The following is a 13,403-nucleotide window of genomic DNA, read 5'->3' as shown; positions in this document are numbered from 1 at the left end:
AGAGCACACACACACACACACAACTGATTGCAGGAAACTTCCTGGTCTTAGTCCTCCAGCTCTCTGCCTACTGACCCACATTCCAGCCTGCTTGTGTCACTGGGACTCAGCCGAGGCTGTGGCGGCTACTGTCCATCTGATCCCAATGAGGCTGTGAGAAAAAATGATTATGCTGCAAGAAATCACATTCTTTGACTCCCTGCATTCCTGCTTATCTTCCTGCTGTCTTCTTGTGTCCCTGTCTTTCTCACTACACCCCTTGTTCCCTGACAATCCCTCTCAGACCCAGTCTGCAGGTTCCTGTCCCCCCAACACAGGTACTTAACTCCACCATTTACTAATCTAGGTCAGCCTTCTGAGCTCAGTTTCTCTCTCTCTCTCTCTCTCTCTCTCTCTCTCTCTCTGCTGCTCACCCTCCCCATCCTTCGGCCAGTGTTACATAACAGTGATGATTCAGTTGGAACATGCTGTATATGTTCCTCTCTCTGTGGATACATCTGGCAACAGCTGACTGGTGTCAAACCAGTGGTTTGCTTTAAACCTCAGTCAGGACAACAAATTAGACCCCCGTAAAGCCAAATAATCACACAAAGTGTTGGGAGCTCCTGTGCAGCACCTGTTGTGTGGCCAAATGTTTGTTTTCTTCTATTAGTTGCGCTTTTCCACAAGCACCTTCCTTACCCCCCTCAGCAGACAGCGTTCTGGTCTGTTGTGGGTTAGTAGCATCAGGGTTAGCGTGGGGCTAGGCGGCCATATCGTGTCAGCGGAGCAAGCCTTTCAACTCGCCTGTCTAATCTGGAGCTAATCCTAATCCCGTTAGTGTAAACACTGCTGCCATCTGGGGCCAGACACACCACAGCTCTGATTATAATGAACCCATCAAAAGGTCTTCAAACCATCATGCTGCGTGAGCTGTCAGTGGCTCGCGTTAAACTCTCTGACCTGGATTTATGACACAATCACGCTGAGGATGGACAGTCCAACAGTTGATGGGTAAACAAACAAAAGCATAGCCAACACTGCAAATGAGCCAACGTTACGAAAGTAGGCAATTAGGATGGGAGACTAGGAAAAAGCCTCACAAGTTGTGTGTGAGAGTTTGTAGACACAAACATGAGTAATCTGTTTCTATAGGGTCTTTGGCCACTAGAAACCTAAGAGGTAGCATTAGCTGCAGTGATGTAACCATGGTGCTGGTTAATGGATAAGCACAAGGAGAGATGGGGGGGGGGGGGGGGGGTGAAAGGGCCTCAACAGTGACAGCTGTGCTAACCTCACCCTGGCAACCCCCTCTCCACCACCCCTTTCAACACACACACACACACACACACACACACACACATACACTTAATGGGTGAGGGTGACATGGCTTATGAGTGAGTCACTAAAGCTGGCAGTATGCTCCCAATGGGTATCTTGGTGTTGACTCTTCTCATTATCATTATTGTTATTATCATTATTCTTATTATTTTTCATATTGGGGATATGATGTGAAACCTGGGTATTTACATGCCTAACTACATGATTCACTGTCCATATTTCTGATTGTCTGACTCTGTGCTGACATGACTTGTGACTCGTGAACATTGTGCCATTGTTTGTCATTTCTATACTGTCTGAGGAGCCTCGGCAGGTGAAGATAAACCCCCTTGTATTTCAGGTTTTCTGGACTTGCTCCATCTCTCTGTTGAGTATATCTTCTTCATCACATCACCGGCAATGGAAACTATAAACCTAACCTCATTCTTCAGGTGGACACAAACACAACCCCAAAATAACAATAATGTTTATCCATGTCTTTTCGTTTGTAAATTTAAAAAATGTGCTAACACGTTGGCCATATTGAATTTAATTTTTTTTTTGCCAAAATATATAAAAATAAACATACTGTATGCGATATACAGATAAATAATATATGCACAATGTTATGTCATTGTATACATTTTGTCAAAAGGATAAAGCACAATAAGTGTTTGAATGAGGATATTAGCACAATAAATACAAGCACAATTTATACTTGATTTGTTAACATTAATCAGGCTTCATTACATTTATAAGGATAATGATACTATGTCAATGTTCTATTTGCAGCTTGTTGATCATCATTGCATTGTTTATGGTCATACTTTATTTATTTTAACAATGCAACTCAGGTTTAAGATGCCACAGCACACATGGCAGACTGCAAGGATAAGATGTTTATGGGACTCTGGATCTTGGTACCCCAGCTTGTAAGTGTCTCAAAAATGGGAGAAGTGAAACCAGAGACCCGGATGTGGCAACACATACCCCGGAAGACTTGGATACAAGTATATGCACTATTTGATGTAGAATCTGACATGTTCTCAAACTGCTTTTGAATACAGTCAACTTCCCACATTTAAAAACAGTGGAGCAATCTAATCATGTTGCCAAAATCATCAAGCTGATACCGATCTCAGAAATATGTTAAAACCTGTTGCTACTTTTGGGGGTTTAGTCCACAGAGTCACAGTTTAAGTCCGAGCCACTGCTCTCACAGCTTTGTCAGCCAGCAGATGTTCCATTGTTTAGCTCTGCGATGTAAGGTTGCTTCAGTTGAAGTTGAGACACTTACTGCGTCTTTTGAATTTAGCTCCATTGAGTACCATCACCACCAACCCCCACCTCCTTCTGCCCCCCCCCCCAAGCTACTCAGAGAGGGGCTTAACCCCTCCCCCAAGTCCCCTTTAACCCCCTGCAGACCTCATAGTGGCCCCACCACGACTACAACCCCCCTCTAGATCTTCACTTTAGTGCTTGTGCTCTTTGTCTCATTCTCAGTGAGACCTCCCCCTCCCACCGCCATCAGAAGCCAATTTATTGACCAATTACTGCAGTGTGAGAGTATATAGAGGGTATTTAGATGAATATACATTTGAACACATGCAGTGTGTTATCAGATTGTCTCTTATCAGATGGTGAATGTATAGTGCATACACGCCTCTGTCCGTCTTTCATGGCTTTCTTTTGAGCCTGCGTCTGAATGTGACTGCTGTTGTAGTCAGGGCTTGAGTGACCACCACTGTGGAGCTTATGTAATAATCAGTGCCCTGCTTTCCTCTTCCCCACTATAGGCCTGTGTGTGTGAAATATTGAGAGAGGGAGCGAGAGAGAGGCTCTGTTATAAGGCCTAGGAAACACACAGGCAGCAGACTTCCTGTTTTTGTGTTGCGCCCTTTGGAGGCAGGAAGTGAGAAGAACTGCTGCTCTGCTCTTTTTGCTCTCTGATGGGTGAATGTTGCCAGACAAAAAGATCCTGGTGCTTAGTCAGCTGCCACCCACTTACTTAAAGGACAGATCTAGAGGGGGGTCGGGGTGAATCTAGACCGTTGCCTCACTGAAAGCCAATAAGAACCAATCCAGTGATGTCACTTGAAGAGCATTGTGGGTGCTATTAACGGTGCTGCGGCTTCAACAAAAGACTTTCACATGGGTCCTCTCCCAATGGCGGTAGATGATCGCCAGCTCTTTACTCGGCAAGAAAAAGGCCTTCGACTCGTGTCTGGAAAAAGCATATGTGTGTGCTGTGAGTTTTATACATGGAAAGTGTTCAAGACGAAACTAAGTAGAACCCGTTAGAACAAAGAATCTCGTGGTGGCAAACATGCCTGAGTGGTTGCTTTGAAGGAATGATTAAGGTTATAATAGTCATCTGCCTTGCCTCAAGCCCTGGGGCTGTGTTAGGGTGGGGGCTGATAAGAGGAGGTGGTGTGTGTGTGTGTGTGTGTGTGTGTGTGTATTGGGGGGTGGGGGTAGTCCAGGCTGTTGTCCTCTTTGTTCTGGCCCACTACACTCATGCCTGCCTTTGTCTCCACCCACAGCCTAGTATCTCTCTCTGCTTCTCGCGCCAAAAAAAGAGAGGGAGGCGTGTTGCTTTTTCCTTCCTCTTTTCTTTCTCACCGTTCTTTTTTTCCCTCCCAAGGTACAGTTATAGTGTGTGACATGCGACCCCAGTGGCTGCAGACGGCGTGCAAAACCGGCCGGTGCAGTACTCGCCCCCTCTCTCTCTCTCTCTATCTCTCTCTATCTCCGTGCCTCTTTCTCTCTCGTATGTGCCGCCGCTCCAAGGCGCATGGGGGGTGGTGTTACAGCCGGCATGAAGAAAGGTTCCACTCGTCTCCAGCTCCACTGAGCCTCACGCCAAATGCCGGCTTTATTCAAATCAGCTCAGTGGGTGCGGCCCAACTGTCTCCACGTCCTGTTAACCCCCTCAGAGCCCCAGACTAGAAGAGACACAAAGGAACAGAGCAAGTAGGGCTCACAGTCTTTCCACAGCAAGGTTAAATATATAATTGATGTTCCACATGATGCAACAGATTGTGATGGTTTTTTTTTTCCATTCATCTATTAAACAGATTAAATTCATGTTATTCTTGTGAGTTTTGTTGCTGTTTCAGAGGCTATTTATATGTGCAAAAGCGACATTAAGTGGAGCTTTATATTGTCACACTTTACCAACCTTTCCTTAATATAACGGAATGTTGGTCTTTCTTTTAACAATATATGGTTTATTCTAGTAAACCAATACGTTTTAGTCCATAATTATGAATATTAATGACCCGTACACACTCTAGAGAGGAAGTTTAGTCACTACACAGCTACAATCTCAATTTAAAGCGTTTCAAGAGACACAAACTCCTCTTTTTAGATCAACTTCCTCTCTCGCACTCATAGTATCTCTTTCATGTCCTCTTTGTCTGCAACGCCCAGCAATGAATGAAGCAGTGAAGCGCTCAGGAGCACACTGCAGGGCTGAGAGGTTTATCCTCTACTCCGCTCTAGTGGCTGTGATTGTGTAATACAAGAAATGACTGCTTCAGCCTTCAGTACCATGACACTACTGAGAGACTCAACTGTAATGTTTTAATCAGGATTCAATTAAATATATTGTTCAATCTATAGATCGCAGGATGGTTATGTGTGTGTTGAGACACACTAATCAGTGTGCATGGTTAATTCCTAATTATGTCTAACATTTATGATTATAATACAAATACTTAATGGAGCAACAATATTGTAGCTCCTCGGGTTCCACACAATAAATGAGACACAATCCCTCAGCTGTCCTCCTGTCAATCGATAAAAACTGATTCTGAGTCTGAGTCTGGTCTCTGGAGAGCCCGGAGCAGAGTGTGTGGTCCCTGCCAAACACATTATCTTGATGGTAACATGGGCACAATTGCAAATGGCACTTTGCACTGTTAGTTTCATGCGTAGTATTGGACAGATAGGTGTAATAGCCCCCTGCTGGTTTGTAATATGATTCAGTCTTGAAGTGGACCTGTAAAGTGCAGAAAGCTAAACTATAAATTGGTGAAACCCCTTCTAAAAATTACTGTTGGTCACTAATGGTGTCAGCAAAGCAGCTTTTTTTTCTTAACATACCCCTGATGTCAACAGTCAGTATTTACTATGTAAAGCTGACAGGTATAGATGATGGCTGCATGTGCCTATAAGGTTGTGTCTTAATTAATCTCTGACTCCTTAGTCCCTGCATGAATGTTGGTTCAGTATCTTCTTGCCTGCAAACATCTTTGTAGATAAATTGCCTTGTTTGTTCTCATAAAATCTGACATCATTTATTCTACGTTTATGCTCTTCAAAGAGAAACCTAGCCTTTCATATTTGTTCCCTGCATCACAGGTCTGTTTCTGATTCATGCCATATTTGGAGGGCTATATATATACACAGGCTGGTGTCCCCGCAGCCAATCGGATCCAAGATGTCCCAGCCAGTCTGACTCCCTGGCCGTTGCCTGGCAACTGGGACTGCTGCTCAGTCATTTAATCAATGGAAAGATATTGCAGGGGTTTATATGGGAAGGCGCGAGAATAAATTATCATTTGATGCACAGGGGGAAGCAAATGACTCAGGATGGACTCCATTTCCCACACTACTGAGCAGGAATATGAAACAGCAGTGTACTATTGGGAACATAATACAATTATAACAGCCACTACTTTAAATGATCTATTGATGCATTGTATAAGAAAACCATTGTACTTATATGTTCTAGGATACCCAACTCCAACTCTCTCTTAGGAGAACTGAAGCATAAATGCATTACAAGCATCATGACACAGCAGCGTTCTGACATGCCGGCCTGATTTGTCCAACAGGGTGCATCAACCACTTGTCACATACACTAAATCACATGCTCTGCTGCTGCTCCAGGAGATTAGACACTGAAAGCGTTAAAAAGGGGGCGGAAGCACTATGACTTGAAGTCATCAGTGTGTGTGAGTAGCAGGAGAACGCACAAAAAGCCAAGCAGAGAAGGGCTGAACAAGGAATACAATGCGCATGATGCTAGAGATAAGAGGAACCATTTATCTCTGCCCACCTCTATTTTATTCTGCGACATCTCACTCTCACTCTTTCTCTCCCTTCCTTCCTTTAGAGCATTTGGCTAAGCCTCTGCAGCTGCAGTCAGAGTGAGCTCATCTCCTCAGTGCACCAGGACTGAATTCAAATTGTGAATATACAAGAGTGAGTAAGGACTTTGTTGGGAACTCCTGCCAAAGAGAGAGAGAGAGACTAGATAAGAGAGCTCTCAGGAACTCAGTGTGGATCTGAGGGAGACAGGAGAGTGGTGAGCCCAGGAGGTAAGATGAGTCTCAGCAACTCTCTGACCGCCAGTGGACAGGACTTGACCAGCAGCGGAAACCGAGTCGGCTGGGAAGAGGCTAGCACGGTTTTGAAGCCCTCCACGCCCACCAGAAAATCAGTGAGTACAGCCTTCCTAATGCAGCATCCACTTACAGGAGCAGTTTCTATGAGTTTCCATTCCTATGTAAAGTATCAGAGTTGTTGACAGCAAAGAAGACGCTCGTTGCACATATCAGATGTAAACTGTTAAGTCAAATTTACCTTGTGGTGCAGAATTATGTTGCTCTTGCATTTCGTTAAAGCCTGCCATCACACACTTGAGTTCACTTCTTCGCGGCTGCTTATTTTACAGTGACTGATCTGACCTCTCAACTTCATCAAAGTCTAGCCTTGGTAACCGCAGGAGGGTTAATACCAGGTTTACTAGTTAGTGCTGCAGTTGAAGCCTCAGGGAAAGAAAGTTAGGAGCAGTTGGGTGAAACAGAGTACAGTAGATCAGCTTTATTGTGTCTGCCGGAAACGGAGCAAAGCACACAAAGGCTCTTACGGTTCTCCCTAAAGGCTATCGATTTCTTCTCAAGAGAAAATGCAGAAACAGACCCAACGATGCATGCAGGATGCATGGAGTTGTCTTGGATGTGAGAATGGGCAATGTGACATTAACTCTTGGCTTAATACTCTTCAAGCAGTAGAAGTAAGTTTTTTATCCCATATGTATTTTCTCCCCATGTTTAAGGCTGACGTATCTTAGGTTTTATAGATTTGTCTTTTGTCTTTGTCTTTTAAATCTGTAACTGCCATTCCAGTAATATCTATTTCAAGTTCAGCCCACTCATAACCAATGAGAATGTATTACAAAACAAGAACAATCTCTAAATGTGTGGTGGTTATCAAAAGTTCAAGCACTATTATACACACAGTGTGTTATATTGTGTGTTGTCGTCCCAGCCTCCCAAGAGTTAACATGTCTGGTATGTGTTTCCAATATTCTTATGCTGCTGCTCAGACTATGTATTGGCAGAAGAGTAACAGGCAGAAAAGTTACAACTCTGAACCCGATTGGATAACAAACATTCTTATTAAAACAAAGCAACAAGTCAAATCCGGATGTAAATTAAATGTTCTTTAACTCTCATCCTCCAGCCCAAGCCGGAGAATGCCATCACCATCGGCGTGTCTGCACGAGTCCTCTTCAACATGGAGAAGGAGCAGCACATCTACGAGCAGCAAGGCATGGAGGAGTACATCAAGTATCAGGTGGAGCATGAAACGCAGCCTTTCAGCCCTGGACCTGCCTTCTCCTTCGTCAAGGTCAGGGAAACAAACACATACACTCGACATCTAACCCAATGCAGAGTGATTCCTTGGAGTCAGTGTAATGCGTTAGGTCGTGCCTCTGGAGGGAGTGAATGAGTAATACGCATAAAACACCAACCCACTCACACACAAATCCATCCCCGCTGCTGTGATATAGCATGATCTTTTTTCTTCATAACTCGTATGTTGTGTTGCCAGGCTCTGGAGGCTGTGAACACGCGACTGAGGGAGCTCTACCCCGACAGCGAAGAGCTCTTTGATGTTGTACTCATGACCAACAACCACGCATACGTCGGCCTAAGACTCATCAATACCATCAATCATCACGGTGAGTTACTAATACATCTGAACGATGCAAACGTACTTGTGCCCAGTGGATATCCTCATCATCACTGGCTTTATCATTTTAGCTTGCTCTTCAGAGCCACAATGGGCACAATGGACGTCAACTAGTCGGTGTCATGATGTTGTGCTTGTAGGGAAATGAGACAATCCACGCAAAATTTAAATTGTACCACTTGGGTGTGGCACGGTTGAACATTTTGTGACTTTAATTCAGCTGTTGACAGTTTGACCTTCTTGGAAAGGGCTGCAGAGAATCAGAAAAATCCATGTATTAATAACTATCTCATTGAGGTCAGATGAAACAATGTTTGATCAATATTTGGGGATTTTCAATTACTCAAATAAACTAAAGGAAGTATTTAATGTTTTTCTTTTTACTTTTAGAGCGAAAGATTTTCTGTAAAATGTATTTTGTCATAAAACTGAATACAGGGTTGACATATCTGAAGTTTTCAATGCAGTGCAATGTAGTTGAAATGCTTATTTTCTTTTCTTTCCATGAGTTAGATGAGAAAATTGAGAGCGAAACAACTTGCTTGGCCCTGTCCAAAGGTCAAAAGGTGAAGCCAAGCGACGACATGCTACGGTTATGAGGCCGAATGATTCTTGACATGTTAACAGACGGACGTGCTGGTCGCTGTTTGAGCCATTCCGCCCAATCACTGCCATTTGCATTTGGTAACTTTTTACAATACATTTTTTATAAATCTTTATCAGCACTCCATCTACTAACACATGTTAACCTATTCAAATGTGTAATGGGCATTCTCAGGCCATTATTTTAAAATTATTTTTTTCTAAATGGAAGATTGTTCTAACAAGTAATAGTAAAAAGTAGCATAACTGAGTTTTTAGCAAATACATAATGTTACCATATGACATCAATAATAATAGCATGAGAACACTTAGCACCTACAAATAGTTTAGCTAATCTGTCTTTAAAAAATAAACAATTACACATCTAAGAACTAAAGGTAACCGGACTGTATGTTGAGAATGACATTTTCAAAAATACAGAAAATGGAGTGCAACGACTACGTCTGGTCCCATGGCCTTCAGGCAACCTGAATCATATTGATCATGTGACTTCTCGAATTGTTTAGAGGAGGGAGTGTGTCAGGGTATCAACACTGAGTGAGAACCTCGGAACAAGACTCAAATATGAATTTCTGATGAGAAAATATATTTGTTGGCTATGTATAAATTGATAATATATTCACACAATAATAAATAATATAAAAATATTTCTGAAGGATTCTACTCATTATATTTCTTTGAAGTATAGCTTGGTGTTCGTGAGAGAGAACAGCCCAACATCCTTTTCTTCTGTGTTTTTCGGTTTTACATGATGTATCTTCAAATTGCAAGAAGGAAAACACGAAGGCCACTCTTGATATTCTAATATTGTTAAAGTAGAATCCTATCAATTTTGTTCACGTATTGTTTCTTTATCGTAAGTAAGAGTCAGAGTGCGTTGGGGAAACACCTTTTCCACATCTTGAGTTAGTATGTATGGATATTTATAGTTAAGAGATATAAGTTCATGCTTGTTAATTTGTGGTGAATGTGCGTTGGCTGCACATTCTGCTGCAGTAGAGGAGTTAAGGACAGCTGCATGTTACAGGAACCTGTGCGCTGGATCGGAGCCTCAGGACGGGTTTCTTCATCGCACAGCTCACCGCATACAGAGGGTTTAAAAAGACTGTACAATCAACTGAGTTCCTAGGAACATCGTTAAATGTGAGTTAAATGGGCTCCAACAAACACGCCACAGTCGTGGTACGACAAACTAAATTATTAAAGTGCGGTTAGGATGTTGTTTTAGGTTCTTTGGGTCCTGACCATTTTTGAAATGTGAATTTCCTGGTTCTTTTATACATTTTCGTTGTAATTTCTTTCAATCATTGTGGTTTGATATTTATTGCATGTTTGATACATAATAAAGGATAATAGTTACTAAGTATGATGGGACTTTAAACCTTACAATACCATTATAGCTATGCAGAGTTAGCTAACTTGGCTCTCTGGAGCCAATAATATGCCCAAATTGTAACCCTTTACTGCAGACACATCCCCCTCTCCAGTTATCCTGCTGTGCGAAGGGATGCACACAAATAATACATTAACAAAAGTAATTTAACAAATTCACAAAAAGAGTGGGCGGGCAACATTGTCCTTTTGTGAGTGTGGACAGACTCCCTCTCAATTTAAGGGGTCACCTGGCAGAAAAATCTCAAGCGCTTCCCTTTCATGTCACTCCGGGTTTGCTCTTCATTTCCTCTGCTCGGCCTCCATAAGCCACACACCACCAGCCATCAGGATTTGATGTTGACAGAAATCAGCTATAAATGTAAATGTCAGGTTCCTAATCCTTTTGCACCATTGTGATCAGGCGACTCTCGCATATCTTCAATGTTATGCCCATCAGCTGTTCACTGATCTTTTAATTCTTCCTCTCTGCAGAGTTGTTCATTGAGCGCTTCTGTATGACCGGGGGGAACAGTCCCATTGGCTACTTGAAGGCCTACCACACCAACCTTTACCTGTCAGCTGATCCAGTCAAGGTTCGGGAAGCTTTGGAAGAAGGTATATTACTTAGAAGCTGTAATACTACACTAAAGTGTCTCTGCTGCACGCTAGTGTGGGATGAATTTATACACACTTTCTCTATAATTCTATAATTCATTCAGGAATAGCAGCAGCCACCATGTTCACCCCAGAGAAGATGACGGAAGTGTCGGAGACTCAGCTGCGTGTTGCCTTTGATGGTGATGCCGTCCTCTTTTCTGATGAGTCTGAGCGCATTTACAAGGCCCACGGACTGGACAAGTTCTTTGAGCACGAGAAGGCACACGAGAACAAGCTTCTGGACCATGTACAGTATACACATAGTGACAAATGAATTATCAGTATCACACTTCGATTGAAAATGTAGTGCATGCAATATGTTCACGTAGCATTGCACACCAACATCTAACAGGGCAAGAAACAAGCAGTCAGATGATCAGATGATCAAAAGAACCTCAACTAGAGGTAACACTCGAAATGAGCACACCTGAAAAGTGAGCAACAATCCGTAATTCATCAGGAAAACATTGGGCATGAGTAAGCACAGGAGGTCAAAGGAGAACGAGGCATTTGGTCTTTCTATTTAATCATTTGCTTTTTCTTATTCAAACCTTTTTTTTCTTCTTAAACCACTTATTTCTTGCCCCGTCTGACTTCTGTTAAAGATGTCACCACATTTCCAGATCTCAGGAACCCACTTGGTAATAACAATGTTATTATACCAATAGAAATGACAGCCAATACAATGAAAGTAATTCCCAAGTTGTTATAAAGCAGCTGGCAAACTCTGCATACAGCGCACAGTGTGTTATGAACTTTGCCTTTTGGCCCAGAATCTAACAATTGCATAGATTTAACTGCGTAGTGAGCCACATATAAATGAAGAAGCTACCAAATGGAGACTGTGGGCTTACTCTATACCTTCTTCTTTCTGCAGGGACCATTGAAAGGTTTCCTGGAGGCTTTAGGAAAGCTGCAGAAGAAATTTTATGCCAAAGGCCAGCGCATGGACTGCCCCATCCGGACCTACTTGGTGACAGCTCGCAGCGCAGCCAGCTCTGGTACTAGGGCCCTAAAAACTCTGCGCTCATGGGGTCTGGAGATCGATGAGGCTCTCTTTCTGGCAGGGGCACCAAAGGGCCCCATGCTGGAGAAGATCAGGCCGCACATTTTCTTTGATGACCAGTTGTTTCATGTTGAGGGGGCAGCAGAAATGGGGACAGTAGCGTGCCACGTGCCCTATGGGATAGCCCAGAGAGTTATCAAGAGAGAGACTCATGACAAAGAGACTTCTTCAGCACCCAAGTAGCCTGAATATCACTGCTTAGGAGGATAAAGGGACATATTAATGTGGGTCCTCAGCCACTGAGGAGGTTATAACTGTCTTTAAGACAATGAAAAAAAATCCTGGAAATGGATAGGGAATGTAATCTTACCCAGCGGATGCAATATGACTTACTATTATCTAATCATGGGACTAAGCAATGGGATGTCACAGGAGTGTGTCAAGACAACGTCAATCAGCTCTTTCATTCGCAGTTAACAGCCTTTCTGGTGGGTGTTCATATCTTTTATATGAACAACAAGTTAATAAAGAGCTACTTTCTAGTAAGGGTTATAATAAACCATTTATAAACTGTTTATATGTTGTAACTAATGGAACAATAAGAACAATGTTTGGGTTGCAAGGATCTAGATCAAAATGAACTACTTCTTAATGATTTACTAACATTAATTACTAAATTTTTACTTAAAAGAGAGGATAAAGATCAGTCAACCCGAAATGTGTTCTTAGCTGCCTTAGCCTGTAACTGTCCTATAAAGAACCATTAATAAAGCCATTAGTTAAAACTTATAAACCTTGAAGAAGATCACCTTATTAGACTGAGTGGCTCTCAATGCCTTTTGTGTTAATATATTGTCATCAGTACTAGAAAATTGGCCTTACATACCAGCATCCTGCTGTATTATTTCTATATTTTTTCCCATCGCTATAAACATCTATTACTCTTTAGAAAGAAAACAATCCTATAAAAGTTAAGCCTATTTAATATCAAGAAGAACCAAATATTAGGCATATAAAAGATCTATGAATTCTAAACACTATTTATTTGAATGCCATATAGAGGGAAGATATGAAGATATGCAATCAGTCATTTTATGCTGAATCTCGATTTGGATTTCTAATGATATCACTTTACTGCTTGTCTGTGTGTTGAAGAGTTTTTAAAACCGGTGCCTTTTTCCTCCCTATTGCTGCATGTTTTCCATCAATCTTGCATGTTGTTGGTATATGTATGTTGTATATATGAACATGCATCACGTGCAATATGTATTTCTGCTATTCGTTCCAAAAGTGCCGAAGGTTCGGTGATTTACTGGTGGTTGCCTGCCTGTCTTATTTTGTCATTTAGGTGGGTTGTTATTGGTACTGTTGGCCCTGTAAGACCAAACTTGCTCAGATGTGGGATCTGGGAAAGTCCGCATGGGCAAAATTAGTATTGTGGGCTGTTATGCAATCAAGTTTTTTTTTCAAGATATGA

General features: G+C 42.3%; 1 protein-coding gene across 1 annotated transcript; it reads left to right on the top strand.

The window, feature by feature from the left end:
- Positions 1 to 6,631: 6,631 nt before the first annotated feature.
- On the top strand, positions 6,632 to 12,169 carry LOC117751560 (cytosolic 5'-nucleotidase 1A-like). Its single transcript, XM_034563479.1, has 6 exons — positions 6,632 to 6,748; positions 7,774 to 7,941; positions 8,146 to 8,275; positions 10,756 to 10,878; positions 10,983 to 11,167; positions 11,798 to 12,169. The coding sequence occupies exons 1-6, from the start codon at positions 6,632 to 6,634 to the stop codon at positions 12,167 to 12,169; spliced, it is 1,095 nt and encodes a 364-aa protein (XP_034419370.1).
- Positions 12,170 to 13,403: the final 1,234 nt, after the last annotated feature.

This window comes from Cyclopterus lumpus, chromosome 22 (assembly GCF_009769545.1).
Source record: "Cyclopterus lumpus isolate fCycLum1 chromosome 22, fCycLum1.pri, whole genome shotgun sequence".
Taxonomy (NCBI): domain Eukaryota; kingdom Metazoa; phylum Chordata; class Actinopteri; order Perciformes; family Cyclopteridae; genus Cyclopterus; species Cyclopterus lumpus.
The sequence above is the reverse complement of the archived record's forward strand: the minus strand, read 5'-3'. Positions and strand labels throughout refer to the sequence as shown.